Source organism: Oryctolagus cuniculus, chromosome 6, assembly GCF_051225735.1.
Source record: "Oryctolagus cuniculus isolate XC-2025 breed Fujian yellow rabbit chromosome 6, ASM5122573v1, whole genome shotgun sequence".
Classification (NCBI taxonomy): Eukaryota; Metazoa; Chordata; class Mammalia; order Lagomorpha; family Leporidae; genus Oryctolagus; species Oryctolagus cuniculus.
In genome coordinates, this window is record NC_142872.1 from 151,266,819 (window position 1) to 151,287,709 (window position 20,891).

Consider the following 20,891-nt stretch of genomic DNA (forward strand, 5'->3'; position numbering starts at 1 on the left):
TAGCAAGCCCTGCTTTGGGGCTAGGACATGCAACTTGGAAGTCAGGATCCGCTTAAAAGAAAATCATTTTAAAAACACAGTAAATCAGAACCACTTTTACTGATTTTCATTAATCTTTTTGGGTTTTCATAATTTTGTGACTCTGACTCTCGTAGTTACAAATATAAATAATTTAAAACCCTATGAATGTTTAATTCTGTCAAATATTTTATTTATGTAGAATTTTTTTCCTTTAAGTTGTGTGGAGTTTTTGAATTTTTAACCATGTATTACCCACTATGATAATTGAATATACAGCAGTTTTTCCTGTTGCAACTATTTTTTTAAGCAATTTATTTATTTATTTGAAAGAGAGAGAAAAGGAGAGAAATAGAGATCTTCTAGAGAGAGAGAAAGAGAGGTCTTCCATCTGATAGTTTACTCCCCAAATGGCTTCAATGGCCAGAGCTGACGCAGGCCAAAGCCAGGGCTCGGAACTCCATCCGGATCTCCCATGTGGATTACAGAGGCTCAGGTATTTGGGCTTGGACCATCTTCTGCTGCTTTTCCAGGTGAATTATCAGGGAGTTGGATCCAGGACGCGAACTGGAAGTCATATGGGATTTGGGCATTATAGGTGGAGACTTAACCTGCTGCGCCACAACAGTGGCCTCTGTCTCAGCTGTTTCAGTTTGTTTTAATACAGTCTTGAAATTTTTTCCAAAATGAAATTAATGCAAAGGGACTTCTGTTTTAAAAATTCCTAAGCCATCTTTGTGTGAATGCAAGGAGATTGCCTTCTCTCCACATAGAAGGGTTGTGAGTTGGGGGTAACAGAGATTGAGGAGATGAAACTTGTGTGATAAAATCACTGTGACTCCAGACCTGCTGTAGATTACCAGTACTGGTCTGTCACCAGCATCACCATTCCAGCAGACTCCCCTAGTGCAAACCTAGAAATACACTTATTTTCCTTGTTCATTCCCTGCATCCAATAAATAGGTCCTTATTGATTATTTATTTAGAAAAATCTTTTGGCTTTATCTTCCCATTCTCATGTCCAGCATGTCAGTTCTGATCTTTATCAACATATATCTGAACTAATTAGCAGTCGAGAAGAAATGGACTGATGGATTTTGGCTTTGCCATTTTATGTGTATTTATCCTTACAGCAGTCCTGGCAGGTGAAACAGTTATCCACATTTTTCAGATTGTGAAACCTGGGCAAGCTCTTGCAAATACTGGAAGAGCTTCTTGCTCTGAATCTTCCTTTCTCTGAGGTGCACTCTATTCAAGAATACCTAGATAATCTTCCTAAAATGTAGCTTTTAATAACTTCCCTTATAAAATCTATAGTTACTGGCATGTTACCAGGGATTTTCATGTTTTATCTCATTCTAACAAATTACTCCTTGAGATCCATATTGTTTCATATTACTTCCTTGTGAAATGACCTGTAAAGATGTCTGTTTCCCATTGAACCAGTTGAAAGTTCTTAATTTCGATAGCATTCCACATTTTATGCTTTGGCTCTGTTATATCTGTTTAGTCACCTCTCCCAAGGTAAACAGGAATTATCTTTAGCAAGGTCAACTTCCTTATGATCCTCTTTAGGTACCATTTTTATTTCTTTGCTAATGCCTGCTCAAAACACATTTCTTGTCCACCTAACCCAATTCCCCCCAACCCCACCTTCTCTCCTCATTTAAACTCTACCAGTGCTGCAAGGCCCATTCCAAGTTCTGCATTTTCCAAGAAGCCTTCTCCATCGTTTCTGTCTTATTTTTCTTGATTTCCTTTGCCACATATATTTGCCCCTAAGAGTATATTGTTAATTTATTTTTTCCTAATGCTGAAAATAATATATGCTTGTTGTGCAAGTATTAGATAGGATATTTGAAAGTGAAAAAGATAACTCCTCTGGCTTCTCACTTCTACCCATGGAAATTCACAGAAATCTGTGCATATTTTTTTCATAGTACACATTTTCCATTAACTTTCTCAAGACACCACTCCCCTTTCCATGCATGAATTTCAGAATTTTTTTTACTTAAAAATGGACTTATTTTAGGCTCCATTTTTTCCTCTAGCTCTTTGAAATACCGTTGTGTTTGTGTGTGTACCTACTCACGTGTATATATTATGGTCCCACATAAAGTATACTTTATATAAATGAGTGCATGTGTGTATTTATATTATATAAATGTTATAAATTTATTTAATAAGTTGTTTATATTCTTATATGTGTTTCCTGCACACATAAAATGATCTGGAAACACCAGACTACTAACTGAGGACATTCAGGAAGTTGTACTTTTGACTTTGTGTCACTGTAGTTAAATATTTTTGAAAAGATTAATTAATTTGAAAGACAAAGTGAAGAGAGATGGAGAGAAAAAGAGACATCTTCCATCTGCTAGTAAGCTCTCCAGATTCTCCCCAATGGCCAGAGAAAGGCCAGTTCAGAGCCAGGAACTCCGTTTGGGTCAGGTCTTCTGGAGGGTGGGGGTAGAGACCCAAGTACTTGAGACGTCATCTGCTGCCTGGTAAGGTATGCAGTAGCAGTAAGGGGGGTCAGAAGCAGAGGACACAAAATAGACTCTCCAATATGGGATGCAGGTGTCCCAAGCGGCAGTTTAACACACTGCACCACAATGCCCACCCCTAGTTAAATATTTTAAATAGTCCTTAGTATTTATATGTTTAAGATCATATTTAAAATGACTTCTCACTCTGCCTGTAGATATAAAAGTGCTCGTTCTGCAATGCTCTGAATCACTTGGCACGGTACTTTTTTTTTTTTTTAAGCTTACCTTGCTACTTTGCTAGACTGCAGGCTCTCAAAAGGAATAAGACAGTGTCATGTTTATGTTTATATTTCTCAAACCTAGTAAATCTGGTGTAGGACAGGGTCTGTAAATGCTAATGAAAAGTGAATGAGTAAACAAACGTACCTTTTAAAGAACAAAAAGCATCCTCCACATTTCTTGAGAGGCTCTTGATATACTTTTGAATGTTATTTTCTACCTGGCACAGCAGTGGGCAAAAAATTGGCACAGTAAATACAGGTTGATTTGAAGTTAACCAACACTTTGTGGAACTGTAGGCCAATGTGGAATCTACCATGCACTGACCCTCTTGATCCCATGCAGCAGAGAAATGAAAACCAAGAAGTGAATACCTAACTGATTAAAGCCAAGGGAGGCTTGCGGACTTCAGAGACATAAAAACTCTTTGGGCGTTAAGATTTGACTATACCCTAAGTAAAGACATTGACATCTTATGCAGACACACAGAAGAGCATGTCTCTGTGTCCAAAACAGAGAAAAAAAAATCCATTAATGTACCTGTTACGGTACCTAACAAAGGACTGTTAGACTCGCAGCACCTGCTGAGTTGAGGCGTGCATCCAAGTGGCCTGGCAGGTGTATAACCCAAGTGTGTTTAGAGAGCTGCAGAGCCTCATGCCCTGTTGCACTGAAATCCTGCATAAATAATTCCACTTGCTCTGCTTGCATTCGCACCACGCTTCCCTCTGATAATTCTCCTTCCCAAGAAACCAGTTCACCATCAGGCTGAAAGTGGCATGCCTGATTCTTCAGTTGTTCACTATAAATTAATAAAGTCTCCTGCTTCTTTTTAATACATTGGTGTGTTGTGAGTTTTGTTAGTATGAGTCTGCATTCCTGATTCCAGTCAATGAAATCAGATAGCAAAGCCTGCAAGGCTCATCCAGGTGAACACTACTGTGTGGGCTGAATTTCCCAGGTGACGTCCATCCACATTGTCGTGTACTGTGTTTCCTTTCCATTCCACACTTCAGAATACTTCCTCCCGATTGTAGTACTTAGTTCAGAACTTCTTAATGACGTGCACATTGTAGTTGGAGAGTACTAAATAATATTATCCGGATGACAGTAGACCCTTTTCTTCTGGGTGAGTATTCTTTGTCAGGTTGTGCAAATTCCACACCTGTATGAATGATTGGAATATGTGTTGTAGATGCCACATCTTGAGGACCGCCAGCAACTCCTTTCCAGTTCTTGCTTCCCAGCGTCTTCTGGTTCTCATCTCACTGTCAGCATTGATCCTGGCCTGATACCCAAGTCACTTCCTAACCCAGATCTCTCTTGCAGCGGTGAAACCTAAAGAAGATGGAAGACACAATGAGTTCGACCAGATTAAGGATAAGGATGCAAGTAGAGCAGGCAATGAACGAGGTTATAGAATTTTTTTCTTCCCTTCTCATCTGTCTCTCTCTCTTCAAGACAATTGCAATAACGTTGCAAGGGTTTCAAGTCCCATGAACTCTTATGAAAAAAATAAAACACAAGTTCTCTGTGCTTAACCATGAATGTAATGGAACTCAAACCAAGTTTCAATAAATCATTAACAGCAATTTCTTGCCAAAAAGGATATCAATGTAGATAACAGGGAAAAACCCATTACAACTCTCAGTGAATCACAGAGTTTTTTTTTTTTTTTTAATGGAGTAGTGTATCAAGTGCATTATTAGCTGCCACTTTACTACATAGCAGTTTTTCCTTTCTCCCCGTCTCCCCGATTCACAGCCAGAATATCTACTCGATCACTAAATTTCACCATCAGTTTATCAGGAGTTTACCCAGAGCCATTCCCAATTATCACTGATTTAAAATAGTGTATTTTTTCACAGATTACTAAGACTTCACAAAAGTTTCAGATAAGATAGTAAATATTAAATCTTGAACTGACTTATTTTTTATAAGCTAGGTTCTTAAAAACTTGTTTAATCACGCTAACCATAATTTTGCTTATGTAATTGCAATTCTGCAGCAAAATCAGACACCAGGATTAATACCTATAGGGTACTTCAAAAAAGTTTATGGAGAAATGAAATTAAAAGGTAAATGTTTTTTAGTGCAAGCAATTTTGAAATGCATGCAGTTTTTTCATAATACACCTTTTCCATGAACTTTTTGAGGCATCTTGTATAATACATCCATGAGACTTCTATCTCCACACAATATAATCGATATGTTCTTGTGTATTAATGTTTAATGATATGGGGCTGAAGTACAGAGTATTAAAGACTATTTATTTTAGATACTGACTAACCAGTAAATGAATTCTCTAGGCTCTTTGACCAAATTCCCCATCCTTGGGCTTTCTTTTTCTACTGGGTGAAAAATGATGCTAGTATTAGGAGGCTCCTGTTTCATCCCCATCGTCTTGAATGTGAGAGCAGGAGTTATACGACAGACTATCCAGTAGTAGAAGTGATGCTCAGAAGTATCAGAACGCCCAAACCTGCCACCACTTCTGTGAATGTCCTGCCTTAGGTTAGTGATGGCATCTTATGATACAAAGGTTCACATATTTTAAAACAAGCCAGGCAGTATAATTTGTTAAGGAATTAAAATTTAAGAAGAAAATTCATATTCCCTTCCTTCAATAAATGCTTGATGGACAGAAGATGGACATGGTCAACATTTATAATTTTTGAAAAAATTAGGACTCTCAAAACTACCTATATTTTTCAGAAGTTACATTCTCTCTCAATTTACCAAAGAGCATGATATATTGTTGATGTTCCTGCATATAGGAAAACACATAAACTATACCATAAATAAAGACAAAGGAGTAGAGTGGGCCAGAGAAAGGTAGTGATCTGAGAAGTGATGAGTATTAGACCCACACTGATCCCTGCCCCTCTCCTCTTGGCTCAGGCCACTGCCTTCCTTTTTCTTTGTCTCTTTCCTCCTGTTTTAGGTCAGGGTATAGACAAGAATTCACTAGACTGAACCAAAAAGACAACTAACTGTGGAACAGAAATGTCTTAAAATTGTGCAACATCAGGGCAAGCTGAAGTTTGCAGTTTTCAAAGTTATACAACCTTGCATACGCCGACTGCACAAAGACCAAGTGGGAGAGTAGGCAAAGATTACTTTTCTCTCCTTGTTTGCTTCTCTCAGTTCCTTTTCTGGAATCACCTGTTTTCCTTCAGTCCTCCTGCAGCCCTCTGCTCTCCATTTCTTGTCCCATTTTGGTAAAAGAGCATAAAGGCTTCATGTTATGTAAATATCTGTCTCTCTGTGTGTGAATGTATGCTCTATTTTGTTTTCATTTCTAATGACTTCAGGGTATCCCTTTTAAGTCAGATATACTCCCAACAGTAATACTAATTAAATTTTTAGAATTTCTGACTCTGAACAGTCTGAAAATTACTGTCAAAAACATACACAATTTCATGGTATTCATGGACCCTTACTACCTTTTTTATGGATCTCACCTGGCTTCAGATCCTTGCCCCGTGATGGAATTCCAAAGTTATATATTTGAAAACATACTCATTCACTAGGTACCCATTGAATGCCAGTGTGAGTCCAGAACTGTGCAGGTCTTTGAGATACACACACACACAAAAGACTGGTTCATCCATAAAAATTTGCAGTGTTAATTGAGGAGACTGACAAGTAAGTAAGCAATTATAGTGTAGAATAGATCCAGCAGTAGAGGCAGTACAGAATACTTTGGAGAGCATGTCAGATGAGTGTTTAATTAACCTTTGAGCATCAGAAGATTGTCTTTACAGTGATATCTGAGTTGTACACCTACATTGAAGAAATGCTATGTATGAAGTTAAGATAGTTATAAACTTGGCTGATGCCGTGGCTCAATTGGCTAATCCTCCACCTGTGGCGCCGGCACCTCAGGTTCTAGTCCCGGTTGCTCCTCTTCCAGTCCAGCTCTCTGCTGTGGCCCAGGAAGGCAGTGGAGGATGGCCCAAGTGCTTGGGCCCTGCACCCACATGGGAGACCAGGAGGAAGCACCTGGCTCCTGGCTTCAGATTGGCGCAGTGTGCCGGGCGTGGTGGCCATATAGGGAGTGAACCAATGGAAGGAAGACCTTTCTCTCTCTTTCTCTCTCTCTCTCTCTGTCTCTGTCTCTCTGACTCACTCACTAACTCTGCCTGTCCAAAAAAAAAAAAAAAGATAGTTATAAACTTGTATGTCATGTTGAGAAATTTGTATTTAATTCTTTTTAAAGATTTATTTTGTATTTGAAAGAGTGATAGAGAGACAGAGATCAAGAGAGAATGGATCTTCCACTCAGTGGTTCATTCTCCAAATGGCCATAACAACTTAGACTGGGTCAGTCTGAAGGTAGGAGCGTGGAACTCCATCCGGGTCTCCCGCATGGGTGCTGGGGCCTGTGTTGCCACTCTTTCACAGGCACATTAGCAGGAAGCTGGCTCTGATACAGGATGCCAGCTTTGCAGGTGGCAGCTTAACCCATTGCACGTCAAAACCAGCCCTGGATTTGATTTTTAAAGGGCCTTTAGTTGAGGGGTGATAAGAACTGATCTGTAATGGAGAATGGCTTGGAGGAAGCGGGACTTAGTGGCTGGGAGACTGTGATAGGAAACCAGGTAAGCAATAGTAGTGATTTTTCACTGACGTACTGAAGGTACAGATGTAAAGAAGTTGATAAGTTGAAAAGATATGAAGTGGAAACCACAGAATTTAGTGATAAATTAAATACATTTCTTTAACAAATATTAGTTGAGCTGCTGCATGTTAGGTATTCTGTTAGATACAATGATGAACCAAAAAACCCATCTCTGCCCTCAAACCTAGTGGCAGTGACCTCCAGGCTTCTGGAGCAGACAGCTCCATGGATGATGGTACAGTTTACCAGACAGATGAACCAGACCACAGATCCCTGGTCAGGAGAAATGCTTCTTGAAGCTTCGGTGCCCCTTTTCAGATTTCCAGAAGTCCCTGTGGTTGAGAAGGGTAGCGAGGGGTGTTACTGATGAGAATGTATCCTGTATGAACACTGTTTGGGGGAGAAGTGGAGAAGTTTGAGATGCAGATGACACGTGAAGCCAGGAGGTTGATATAACCTGGGAAATGTATAAAGAATGAGAGGAGAGGACTTGAGGATTGCACCTAGCAAAACCATGAAGAGAGAGGAGAAATTGATGGGGAGACCAAGGTAGTGCGAAGAATGTAAAGCGCGTTCTGAGGTGGAGCTAGTGGAACGTCTGGGAAGCAAAGCAGTGTGGCAGCAAGAGCCAGTGCGGGATAGATTGGACAGGTTTCTGATTTAAGGTCATGACCTGAGCTCACAGAGTGAACTTCACCCATTCTCCTCCATCGCTCTACTCTGCCTCAGTTCTACTCCTCGAATGTGCCTAAATGAATTTAATAGGAGAACGCTTTTATCACTGCAAACAGCTACAAGATGGTACGATGCAAACAAAACTTGGTTCTAAGAAGACCCTGTTAGCTAGGGGCTCATCCCGTGCTAAAGGGGATGCTGTCTAGGAGATACGTATAGAGGCCATTGGCCAGTGCTCATTCATGCCCCTCGGCTTCTAACAGCCACAGCTGGAGACCTGAACTGTGGTGTGGTTGTAGGAGAGGAGGGAGCATATTTTAAAGGTTTTGGAATCTCTGGCAGTCCCACAGGTTCTGGAGGCCAGGTTTCTTGAAAGGGCAATAAAAGGATCATCTTTGACATTGGTAGACTTGCAGAACATCCCACGCATGTGTACTTCCCCTGAGAGAGAAACGTAGGAAGGCATACTAGAGCCAGAATAATAACTAGACAATGTCCAGTAAAAAGGATATGTTTAAGTGGCACAGAATTGTGAATAGCAGTTTTTAACATAGTGGTGAACCACAATGCTAATGACAGATGATTCCTCAAAAAAGAATAATGTAACACACTAATAGCAGGCATCTGTAGTTACAGAATGCTAGTCAATTTAGCAGGCAGGAGGAAGGCAAAGGGATGCGCAGACTCCAAAAATGCTGCTGCTTTATTGACGTAAATTTAGGATGAAGAAAAGTCCAGCTATAATATAATCCAAAGGCACATGTTTAGAAAGATATATTAATGGAAAGAAATCAACAAAGGAAAAAGTTGGGATGCTACTGTTACTTTAGAATTTGAGGCAAAAAGCACCATAGTGTGCGATTTATTATCATTTCACTGTTAAAAATCTGGTGGTGAACACTGACACAATGGTGAGCATAAAACTTTTTTTTTATCAAAAGACATTGTTTTTATTAAAAGGCAACTGGAAAAACAAAAGGATGTAGAGTACTGGATAAGTTTAATTTAATATATACATTGTGTCCTATAGAAAGTATATGACTACAAAGTCAGATACTTATAAGATTTACACTAGACCATAAAGAGCATTTTAAGGGATATTAAAACATTGGAATTCTACTTGCCACATTCTCTGGCTGTAGAGTGGACAAATCCACATTTTTATGTCAAGTATTAACCAAAATATTAATTGCTTGAATTTTTAAAAAGACATAAATCAGAAGATATATAGTTGAGAACAACTAAAAAGTTAGTGAAAAGAACATACATGACTTAACAAAATGTGTAGATGGGAGGAAGGTTTAGCAAAACTGTATTAAAGGAAAATTGTTGCTTTATGAAGTCACACGGCATACACATAAATAAATTAAAACAGCAGTGCAAGGCGGGGAATCAGATAAAAAAAACAAAATAAATAGAAAAATTAAAGGACTAATAGTAATAATAAAAGAAAATAATGAACTAGAAAGAAGACAGTAGAATTAACTAATTTACTAAAAAATGAAATAGGGAAATAAAGATAGAAAAGATGAAATTAGGAATAAAAACAGGCTTATCTATGACTAGATGCACAGGGAGTTCTTTAAACATATATTGAAAAGTAATTTTTAACCTTATGGCAAAAAAAATTCAGTCTATAAAATGAATAACAGAATTTATTGTGAAAATGACCAAAATTGGCTCAAAATGGCAAATAGCTATAAATGGCATAGATGGGATTTTTAAAAAATATTCCTCCTTCCCTCAAAATACAAATTCCAGATATACTTTTCAGTAAATGTTGTCAAACCTTAAAGGAACGGATATAGCCTATGCTGGCTAATCTTTTTTAAAAAGGATTTTGTTTGAAAGGCAGAGTGAAAGAGACAGAGACTTTCCTTTTGCTGGTTCACTCCCTAAAAGGCCACAATGACTGGAGCTTGGGCAGACTGAAGCCAGGAGCCAGGAACTCCATTCTGGTCTCCCACACGGTGGCAGGGCCCCAAGCACATGGGCTGTCCTCCTGTGCCTTCCCAGGCTCATTAGCAGGGAGCCTGGTTAGAAGCAGAGTAGCCAGAAATGGAACCTGCACTCAGATATGGGATACTAATGTTGCAAGCGGTGGCTTGCGTGATCCCTCATATTCAGAAAGCATTTTAAATATGGAAATCTTCCTATTTTTGCTTTATGTAGCTAGGTGTCTCTGACTACATGCTTTATTTCCCCCAAGCAAAGAAAAAAGACATATCCTTAAAGTCATACAATTTGATGTTTTGATGCACATATAAATTAAGAAATAATCTCCACAGTCAAGCTAGTTAACATACCTAGCACCTCATGGTTACCAGTTTATCTTTTCCTTTTTTTGTGTGTTTCTGTGTGTTGAGAACTCTTAAGATCTACCCCCTTAGCAGATTTCAAGTCGCATGGCTACCCTATGATCAAATTCCAAATACTCCTATCTTTTCTTTCTCTTAAACGGGAGAGGGCATAGGATGGGCATTTGGTTCAATGGTTAAGACACAGCTTGAGACACTTGTGTCCCATATCAAAGTGCCTTGGTTTGAGTCCCAGCTCAGCTTTCCATTCCAACTTCCTGCCAATTCACACCCTGGGAGGTGACAGGATATGGCTCAAGAACTTGGGTCCTTGCCACCCACATGGGAGACCTGGGTTGAGATCCTGGCTCCTGACTTCATTGTGGCCTAGCACACACAGTGGTCAACATTTGGGGAATGAATCATCAATTTGAAAATCTCTGTCTCTGTGCCTTTCAAATCAAATGGAAATACATAAATTAAAAATGTTTTTAAGTTAAAAATACTTTAACTTAAAACTACATATAGGAAAACTAAAGTCAGATATTAGCAACTAAAATCTGGTAGCATGTTGAAAGAACCCTAAATATAATCAGTTAAGATTTGTCTCGCTTCTGGTTTATCACTTTTGTTTATCATTAGAAAATCCATGCTGTGGTAATCACATTGAGAAATCAAAAGGGAAGCTACTTTCATGTATTCATTAATTCATTATAGCAAGCCAACTATCATACTCTAGGCACTGTTGAGTCCAGTGGTGAACCAAAATGACTTGTCTTTGTGAAACTTAAGTTCTAAAAGTGATAAAAAAAAAAATAGCACATAAAGGATATTAGTGTATGATAAATTTTCAAACCAGTGGAGAAAAGTTGGCCTATTCAGTAAACTTAAAGCCATTGTTCAGTGTTTTAAAAAAGCAGCATGTTAAAACCAAAATTCATTCTCTATGTCCAAATACATTCCAGATGCATTGAAGATTTTAGTATTAAAAATTGAAACTAAGCTGAACAAAACCAATCCAGGAACCTTTGATATTATCGTATGGGCTTTTAGTCATGTCAAAAGGAAACATGCTTAAGAAAGTCTGTGAGCTGAAGGATGGCATTGCCTTGTTTCTGGGAAAGTAAGCCCAAAAGCAGTTACTTCAAACTTGGAAGCATTCAACAAAGCCAAATAGGTTCGCAAGGTGTTTTTGAAGGTGTTATATTCAAAGAACTGAAACTTTGCGAGGAAAAATCCCACGTGATTACTTGACATTATAAAGGTTTCATAGCCAAAGTCCAGTGAGTACTAAGACTCCCTAACATTTTTCGAGTAGTTCCTAGATATTTTTCTTGGCCATACATATAGAAGTGTTATCTCATGCAGCACTGAAAAGTCACCGGAAGTAGGTGCTGATAGTGTTTTACATATTTTACAGGCAGAGAGATCACAGTGGCTTGCCCTAGGGCACCCAGCTAATAGTCACCAGAAACAGGATTGAAATAGAGTTTGGTGCCAGAGTTCACATTCCTAATTATTATGCTGTACCAAGCAGGTCTCTTAAAGTTCTCCCAAACAGGTTCCTGAGTGAGGATTCGGGGAGAGGGGCGATTTCACTTGATCAAACTTTGAAGAATAAGCTTGGATGATAACTTCCTAATATCACAGCCAAAAATCCATTTGCAACCTGTGGGGAATCTTTTCTCACCTTTGTTTGGCCTTTGCCAGAAAATCTTCATGCAGTGTTTAGAACTCCAGTTTCATTTTGTTGACAAAATAACTTCCTGAAAATCACTTCAAAGAATTTTTGAGGAAAACATTTCCCAGTTTACTTCAAAACAAACGAGAGGACCTTGAATGTCATCTGCTCATTTCATCAATGATATTTGCAAGGCTGGGTTCTCTCCCTTTGTGACAGTGAAGGCAAAGCGATGTGATGAGCCTGACCCACACCGAGTTGTTCTTCCCACACCGCTTTGGTTAGAGGGCAGAGAGATTCTGGTGAAGCAGGAACACTCAGTGATTGTGTTGGTATCACATAATCAAAGTTTTTAAGCAAAAACTTTGTGTTAATATTTTAAATTTGGGATTTTTTTATTTCAAATATTAAAGGATGCCTGAAGATTTGCTTTATTTTATTTTTATTACTTGTAATTTGAGAGAAAGACAAAGACACAGAGAGCTTCCAGCCCCTGGTTCACTCTTCAAATGCCTGCATCCATCGGCCTAGGACTGGGTGAGGCCAGAGCAGGGAGCCAGCAACACACTAATGCAGGTCTCCTCTGTGGGTGGCAAGAACCCAATTAATTAGTTGAGCTATCACTGGATCTCTACCAGCAGGAAGCCCAAATCAAGAGCTGGAGCCCAGAATTGAACCTGGCTGTTGGATGTGGAATACAGGTGTTTTATATATTAGGCTAAATCCCTTCTCCTAGGTCTGAGGTTTTAAATTTTTTTAATATGGCATGGATTTTTTTCAAACATTGAGAAACATTATTTTATATATGCTTTTTGATGTGGAAATATAAAGATGCTCAAAATCTATTAGAAACAGCATGCCTTTCTTTCTCTGTCCTCCCAGATTTTTTTCTAGCCCTCTTATTTCAATTAAAAGATAAGTATATGTTGGTGCAAACACCTCTGAAATCCATGCATAGTTTCTCCAGAATACACATTTTCATGAACTTTTTAAAGATTCCCTCATATAACTTTGCTGTTTGTAGCATAAAAAGGCTATTATTTTCTTATTGTAAGTAAGCATTTATTAAAGATAGCCCATTTTACTTGTTCTACGTATTCTCATAAATTCAAATTTATAATTATTATAGCTGTAGTTTCTTCTGATTCTCATTTATTTTGTCTTTGTCTCTTCCAGTGATTTCTGAGATTTTATGTTTTAAGTCATTCTGAATCCTGATCTTTAAATAGTGAGGTTTATGTTGACAGTTGATAACAATGTTGATTATAGCATCAGTATTTGCGTATACATACAAAATGTTTACTGGATGACAACCAAACAGCGTGCTCACTATGATCCCATTTTGTAAAATAAATTTTAATCTATGATAGGACATATGGAAATAAAACAAATCTAAAAGGTTATGTAGCTATTAAAAAGTAATTGATTTGGGCCAGCGCCATGCCTCACTAGGCTAATCCTCCGCCTTGCGGTGCCAGCACACCGAGTACTAGTCCCGGTCGGGGTGCCGGATTCTGTCCTGGTTGCCCCTCTTCCAGGCCAGCTCTCTGCTGTGGCCAGGGAGTGCAGTGGAGGATGGCCCAAGTGCTTGGGCCCTGCATCCCATGGGAGGCCAGGAGAAGCACCTGGCTCCTGCCTTCGGATCAGTGCGGTGCGCCGGCCGCGGCGGCCATTGGAGGGTGAACCAACGGCAAAGGAAGACCTTCCTCTCTGTCTCTCTTCTCTCACTGTCCACTCTGCCTGACAAAAAAAAAAAAAAAAAAGGAGTAATTGATTGTATTTAATTGATATACATTTATATATTTATATGTATATGTGTATATTCAAATACATATTCAGAGTTTCTATAGTATAAATATATTCTCATAATAAAAACTATGTTTAATAAAGGGAATAAGAGAACTATAGGTCAAAGAAGACAAATGTCATTAGCTTTCTTATATACCACTCATACCCATTAGAAAGTATAATGGGGAGGCAATTAGCTAATTTAATCTTTACCACCATCTCAAACTATCCTTATGAGCCTCACTCTGTAAATAAACTGCCCATGGTCTGACAGGCTAAGTGTCCAAGCTGGGATTTACACTTGGGTCTGTAGTCTTCAGTCTTTTTTCGCTGCAGTCTACTCCTTATGCTGTCACTAAAGTCGTGGACCCCAGGCGAGGAAGCAGACTTAGAGTTGGACTGTTGAGCGTGCTGAGTGTAAATTTCCACACTATTAATTTGGAAGTAGACTTTTGGAATATGCTCTGGAACCTGGGGAAAGAGTCAGCTGAATCCATGCTTCGGATGCCACCTAGGGTTTGTTGAAGCTTTGCAAATAGGTGAGATTGTCCACAGGGAGGGAGTCATCGGCCCAAAGAGGCCAGAACCAGGTCTAGGAGCGCCAGCTTTTAAGCAGCCAGTAAAGAGAGGCTAACATGTCAGACTGGGACAGGATGGGAAATAGGAGGAGCAAATCAGTAACATACATACACTGTCTTTCATCGGTTGTGAGACCTGCTTTCCCATATTTGAATCTATTGATTTGCACATGTCTCTGACTATCAATGAGATAGCTGACAGCATTTTTTCTTAATGAGGCGTCGTAACTGTAGGAATATTATAATCTGATAGGTGATGGTTTAAAAATCGGTTTATGCGTTTCTAAATTATTTTATAATGAAAGCATAGGTTTAACTTTTACAGTCTACTTAAGCGGTGTGTAGATTAGGTTAAACGGATAGTTACATGCTGGGTGGACTGTGCAAGAGTTGAGAACTCAAGCTCTAGAGCAGAGCCAGGGCCATTCAGAGCATCTTCACCTACCAGCTGTGTCCCTTAGGTGACTCCCTTTATCCCCTTAAGCCCAGGTTTTCTCACCTGTAGAACAGGAATTAATTGTTAAGATTGTTGTAAGGATTAAGTGAGATAATTAAGTACTGAACATTGTGCCTGGCAAGTGATAGGTAAGCTCTCAGTCAACAACAGCTTTCATTATTATTATTATTTTCAATATTGATATTTCATATTAGGAAAAAATTATCCTTCCCTTCTTACCCCAGGGTACTGCTACTTCTCTATAAGTAAAGCTAAGTAACGTTTAAAATAGACAAATATGATGGGAGCTTGTGTACGCCTATGTGAGCTGTGTGTTATGTTGTCTCAAAGGATATTAAACTATGTCATCTGCCAGAGAATGTGAATTAGCAGGTGTGTGCAGATTCTAAACCTTTTTGTGCTCAGCCTAGTGCCTTGCTCTTAGTAGCTACATAACAAAGTACGGATTGATGCTGGTTAACCCCACGGGGCAGACTTTCTTTTTACTCTGAACAAAAAGATGCAATCTTTGTGGATGAGTGTTTGGGGAATTCCTGCACTATATCTCAGATTGCAATAGGGTTTTTTCCCCTTTCACTTTCCACTGTAACTCTGATTTGTTCCAGGGGATTTTATAGTTTCTCAGATGTTATACTGAATGAGAAGTAGAAGCCGCTAAACATTAGCTAGGGAGTGCAGATAATGTTATAAATATTTCTATTCGTTTGTCTTGTAAAACTGGGCATCTCATGTGACTTATCTTCATTGTGGAATTGCTAAATTAGTGCCGTGACTTTCCTCTAGAAAGCCCAAGATAAAGTCATCTTAAGCAGCTTGATTTACAAGATAATCATTATTTCATTTTCTAAGTGTTCTACTTTGCAAGAATTATGAGGAAGAAGCGTTTATTCCTTTGGAGAAAACTGATTTTTACTTTATCTTGATAAAATGCTATTGCATCTTCAGTTAATTTATAATTTCCACAGATAGTTTGATTGTCATAGTCATAACTTCTGTAAATATATCTAGTGTTTGAGAAGTGCCTCCAGAAGCCTAGAAGACAATAAATATTTTTCTGAGTGTGTGTTTCTAAAGACTATAACTGGGCATTTCTCTTAATTCAGCAAACTAATTATTTTTATTTAGTCAAAATCCACCTTTTAGAATTAGGGTTATAATTTGATCATTATTGATATCAAATTATTTCCTTTCCTCTAACTTTTAATAACTCAAACTCTAATAGCTCTTTTCACATCTGTGTTTCTATTAGTTACATTTGAAGATGTCTGAAAGCAAGGATCTTGTGTATTCTTTGAAATTCTATTTAATGTCAATGCATAAAGTTTGAGTCATTGGGGTACTGCAAAATATTTAACCAAGATGTGTAGTGTGACATCAGATAATTAATTGAATTACCACACTAGCTGTGAATGGGGCCCAATTTGCAAAAATAAATGATGTCCCCTTTTACAAGGGAGGAAATTAACAATGCTTATTCAGGTTCTAAGGCTTAATTGGCTCTGACTTACTAAAGGAAAAAAGTTGATCAAATAACTGGCACGCACTTCCCATATTTAGCAAATCCTGAATCACTGCCATTTTTTTTTATAGAACTGATTGGCTATGTTCTTTTATCTATGGCCTCAGTTTTGTCTGTTTTGTTTTATGGTAAAATGAAGCACTATAATTGCTCATAAATGCCCTCTGTTTCTAAAATGTTGTAAGATTTTAAGCCCAATTTCCCTTCAGGCTTGTTGCTCTTGTTAATTGATGTGGCTGAGTTGTCTGGAATCAACCTCATTCATGCAAGTGACTGAGACTTGAAGTTCTGTGGAGGCTATTTGGTCCAGGAATGAATCCATTCACTCAGCAGACGCGTGCTTCCACTAGCCAAGTCCTGAAAGAGCTCACGGCCCCATAAAGCCAGTTGTGGTGGTTTTAAGACATGGTTCCAAAATATTTTGACACTCCTTACATCCAAAGATGGGACTCTGCCCCTTTGCCAATAAAAATGCTGCAGAAGTGACACACTGAAATACTTCTAGGCCCAGACCTTCAGAAACTAGCAGCTTCCACTTCCTGTCCTTGGACTGCTGTCTCTTGGAACCCATGCTGTGATGAAGCCCAAGCCACCCAGTAGATAGAAAGACCCAAGCTGCAGGGAGCCCACGCCAGCACCCGCTGTGTGAACAGCCATCTCGCCAGTAGATTCTGCGGCTCCAGGAGAGCTGCCCCAGCCGATGCTGTGTAGGATGCGCACAAGCCGTCCCCACCATGCCCTGCCCCAGCTGCAGATTCGGGAGCAAACTAAGTGACTGCTGGGTTGAGCCTTGGGATTCGGCAGTGATTTGTTGCAGAAACAAGGAAGTAGACACGTACGAATTTTTGAAGCATGATGGAATTACAGTGGCAGTTATATGTTCTGTGTATCACCAACTCCTAACTTTGACCCCATGGTCCTGGTCATTGAGGGCATTTGAGGAGGGAACCAGAAGATGGGAGTGTACTGTGTGTGTGTGTGTGTGTGTGTGTGTCTTTTTAAAAAAATATTTTTGAGGTAAAAAATAAAATATTTCGAAATCTTAAAAGGATACTTAGTAACTGATTGTGGGGGAAAAAGGTCAAAATACAAGAACCCCTCCCCCCCAGATTTTTACGTTAGATGAGGGCTAGATGCCAGGGCTACCAGAAGGGAACAAGAGAGAATATGCAAAGCGTGGTTTCAGCATAGAGGCACTGAGTTCCGCTCTGATGGGCTGGATTTGCAGTCTACAGCATCCATGTAGGGATGTCAGTAAGGCAGCTACAAACAGAAGGTTCTTCCACAAGTTTGTGAGAAAATGGAATTGAAAGATGAGTTTATTTTTGGTGTGGAAAATGTGAAATCCATATTCCTCACATGATGCACTTTCTGTGAACTTTTTGAAGCTCCTATGTACAAGTCAAAAATTTAAGGTCGAAGCTGTTGGGCAGGCACTGTGGCATTCTGCCATAGTGGGTTAAGCCACTTCCTGCAGTGCTGGCATCCCATATGGGTGTTGGTTCAAGTCCCAGCTGCTCCACTTCTGATCCAGCTCTCTGTTATGGCCTGGGAAAGCAGTATAAGATGGCCCAAGTCCTTGGGCCCCTGCACCCACGTGGGAGACCCAGAGGAAGTTCCTGCCTCCTGGTTTCGGATCAGCTCAGCTCCAGCCATCGCAGCCATCTAGGGAGTGAACCAGTGGATGGAAGACCTTTCTCTCCGTCTCTCCTTCTCTCTCTGTGACTGTTTCTCAAGTAAAAAATATAAAATCGTTAAAAAAAATTACAGCTGCAAGCACAGATTAGCAGTCATTGTCAGCAAGGTGGTAGTTGCCGCTGTTATCGAGTAGGCTCACTCAAGGGAGGAATGTTCAGTGACAGAAAGAAGAGGGCCGAGCAGGAAACAGGAAGCAGGCCGTGAGGGTGCCGGCTTGAAGCCCGGCCGCTCCGCTGATATGCCTGAGAAGGCAGCAGCAGGTGGCCGGAGTCCTCGGGCCTCTGCACCCACATGGGAGACCCGGAGGAGCCTGCAGTCTCCTTGCTTCAGCCTGGCCCAGCCCCAGCCATTGCAACCATTTGGGGGAGTGAGCCAGTGGATGGAAGATAACTGTCTCTCTCTGTCTCTCTCCTCCTGTCTCTGTAGCATTGTTTTTCAAATAAATAAATAAATAAAGGCAGTTAGTTAAAGGAGAATGAACCCACAAACGAAATGGGAAGAGAATGACTTGATATGTTCCAGGAGAACCAAGGAAGGAGTTGTCTCAGAAACCAAAGGAGGGCTGGCACTGCAACTCAATAGACTAATCCTCTGCCTAGTGGCGCTGGCACACCGGGTTCTAGTCCCGGTCGGGGTGCCGGATTCTGTCCCGGTTGCCCCTCTTCCAGGCCAGCTCTCTGCTGTGGCCCAGGAGTGCAGTGGAGGATGGCCCAAGTCTTTGGGCCCTGCACCCGCATGGGAGACCAGGAGAAGCACCTGGCTCCTGGTTTCAGATCAGCGCGGTGCGCTGGCTGCAGCAGCCATTGAACCAACAGCAAAGGAAGACCTTTCTCTCTCTTTCTCTTACTGTCCACTCTGCCTGTCAAAAAATTAAAAAAAAAAAAAAAAGAAACCAAAGGAGGACAAAATCAAAAAGGGGGTGATCTCTGTTTCGAGGGTGAACAACCAGTCCAGTAAGACCAAGATAGCTGAGAGGTCGTTGATGACTTATCCAGACTGGGTAAAGCCAGACATCAATGAACAAGTGAACCGGAAGCACGATAGACATCAGTGATGTATGCCAAAGAGAATGCTGAGCAGCTAAAGAGCCCAGAGAAAGTTTGGTGGTGATGGCTCTTTTGGAGGGACAGAGAATATGGAAATACTTTTATGACCAAGGAGCTCATGCCACAAAACAGGATGTGATTGAAAAGACAAGAATAAAGGCAGGAATAAGAAGATGTGGTTCATGGAGTAACATCTAATCAGAAGTAGGAGAGCAGAGAGTCAGGGACAGGTCTTTTGGAATTGGAGACGTACCATAAAGGTGAATATAGATGTAAATAACTATAGGAGTGTGAAGTTCATAGTTGATAGCTGTAGTTTTTTTTCTGTGAAATAAACAAGGTTGTTCCTAGAAAGAAAGCAATAAAGCAGATATTAATAACTACTAAAGCAGGTGGTGAGTTTTAGAATAGTGTCTTAAGGAAAGGAAACAGAGGCTGGCTCTGAGTAAGCAGGGATTGGTAGATGATCCATAAGATGATCCGGCTGATGTTGGAGGTCATAATTCTGTACAGCGGCCCTCGGATCTGTGGGTTCTACATCTGTGGTTCAACCAAGAGTGGATCGAAATCCTCAGAAAATTGTATTTGCACTAAACATGTACAAAATATATCTCATTCTTTAAACAATACATATGATTTTCTAAATAACATTCACACTGTATTATGTAGTTTAATCTAACAATGACTTCAAGTATAGGAGAGACTAGATATAGTTATAGATATAGATACAGATTATAAACCAGTACTGTGCAGTTTATATAAGGGACTTAGATATCTGTGGATTTTGGTATCCTTAGGAGGTCTTTGAACCAATTCCCCATGGAGACTGGGGGACAGGACAACTGTATTTCTTTCAGAATTTGAGACTGACCGTCCTAAGAACTATCTGCAAAATTAGGATGCTCTTTCTCCCATCTTCCATCTTTCCTGCTCTGTTGGCCCAAGAGGTAGGAAAAGAAGATGGCCTCCACAGGAGGGAAGCGGAGCCAGGGGAGGAATGAAAGTCTGTTCAAGGCAAGAGGATAAAGCTGGAGGATGATTTCTTCTGTTTAATGACATAGGAGTTCTAGAAGACAAAGTAGAAGAGACTGGGAAGGGAATCAAGAATGAGAGAAGCCACAGATGAGAAAATGCAGAGGAATAGGCGGTTGAGGGTGGGAGAGAGGTTGGGGGTTCCCGCCTGAGGGGCTGTGGGCAGTGGAGGTGGTGATGTGATTGACCTTTTATTCCATAGCTGGAGGTTACCTACTCCAGAAAGACTTGGTACCGGATCCTGTGGGAACATAACTGATCTATGGGCTGCGGTAGGTTCTGGCCTGCTCAGAGAGCTTTTGAAGAGGATGAGAGTCCTTCAGGGCCAGTCAGGGCACTCCTTCTGGGTGAGGGCTGCCAGGGTTTGCAGCTCTCCCTGTAGAATTGTGAACAGCAGCATCCTTTTACCCTTGCTGGTTTCCTCTCGTTATTGCAACTTCCACAGACCTAACTAACAGTAGCAGTCGTCATACAGATGATAGCTTTTCCTCATACAGGCTTTGTGGTTTACAAATTGATGGTTTCATCAACTCTGAGAGACACTGTAGGTAACACTATCCAATTTACAGAACAGAAAGCATGAGTCTCTGTAAGGGGTTCAGCGTATGCTGCTAGTACATGAATGAGATAAAAATAGATACAGAACCCTTTAGAACTGTCCAGAGTCAGGGAAGTTAGGCCAAACCGTTATACCTCATCAGCCAGCCTTT

General features: G+C 40.2%; 1 protein-coding gene across 9 annotated transcripts in view; it reads left to right on the forward strand.

The window, feature by feature from the left end:
• Positions 1-20,891, forward strand: part of NSMCE2 (NSE2 SUMO ligase component of SMC5/6 complex) — a 249,738-nt gene that overhangs the window by 132,737 nt on the left and 96,110 nt on the right. For 4 of the 9 annotated variants that reach the window (XM_089336483.1, XM_089336484.1, XM_070075483.2 and 1 more), the window contains one exon: positions 4,116-4,199. The exons of the other annotated variants lie outside the window; for them this stretch is intronic. In XM_089336483.1, coding sequence (XP_089192609.1) covers positions 4,116-4,199 — 84 coding nt within the window. The remainder of the gene's footprint in view (positions 1-4,115; positions 4,200-20,891) is intronic. 9 annotated transcript variants of the gene reach the window in all.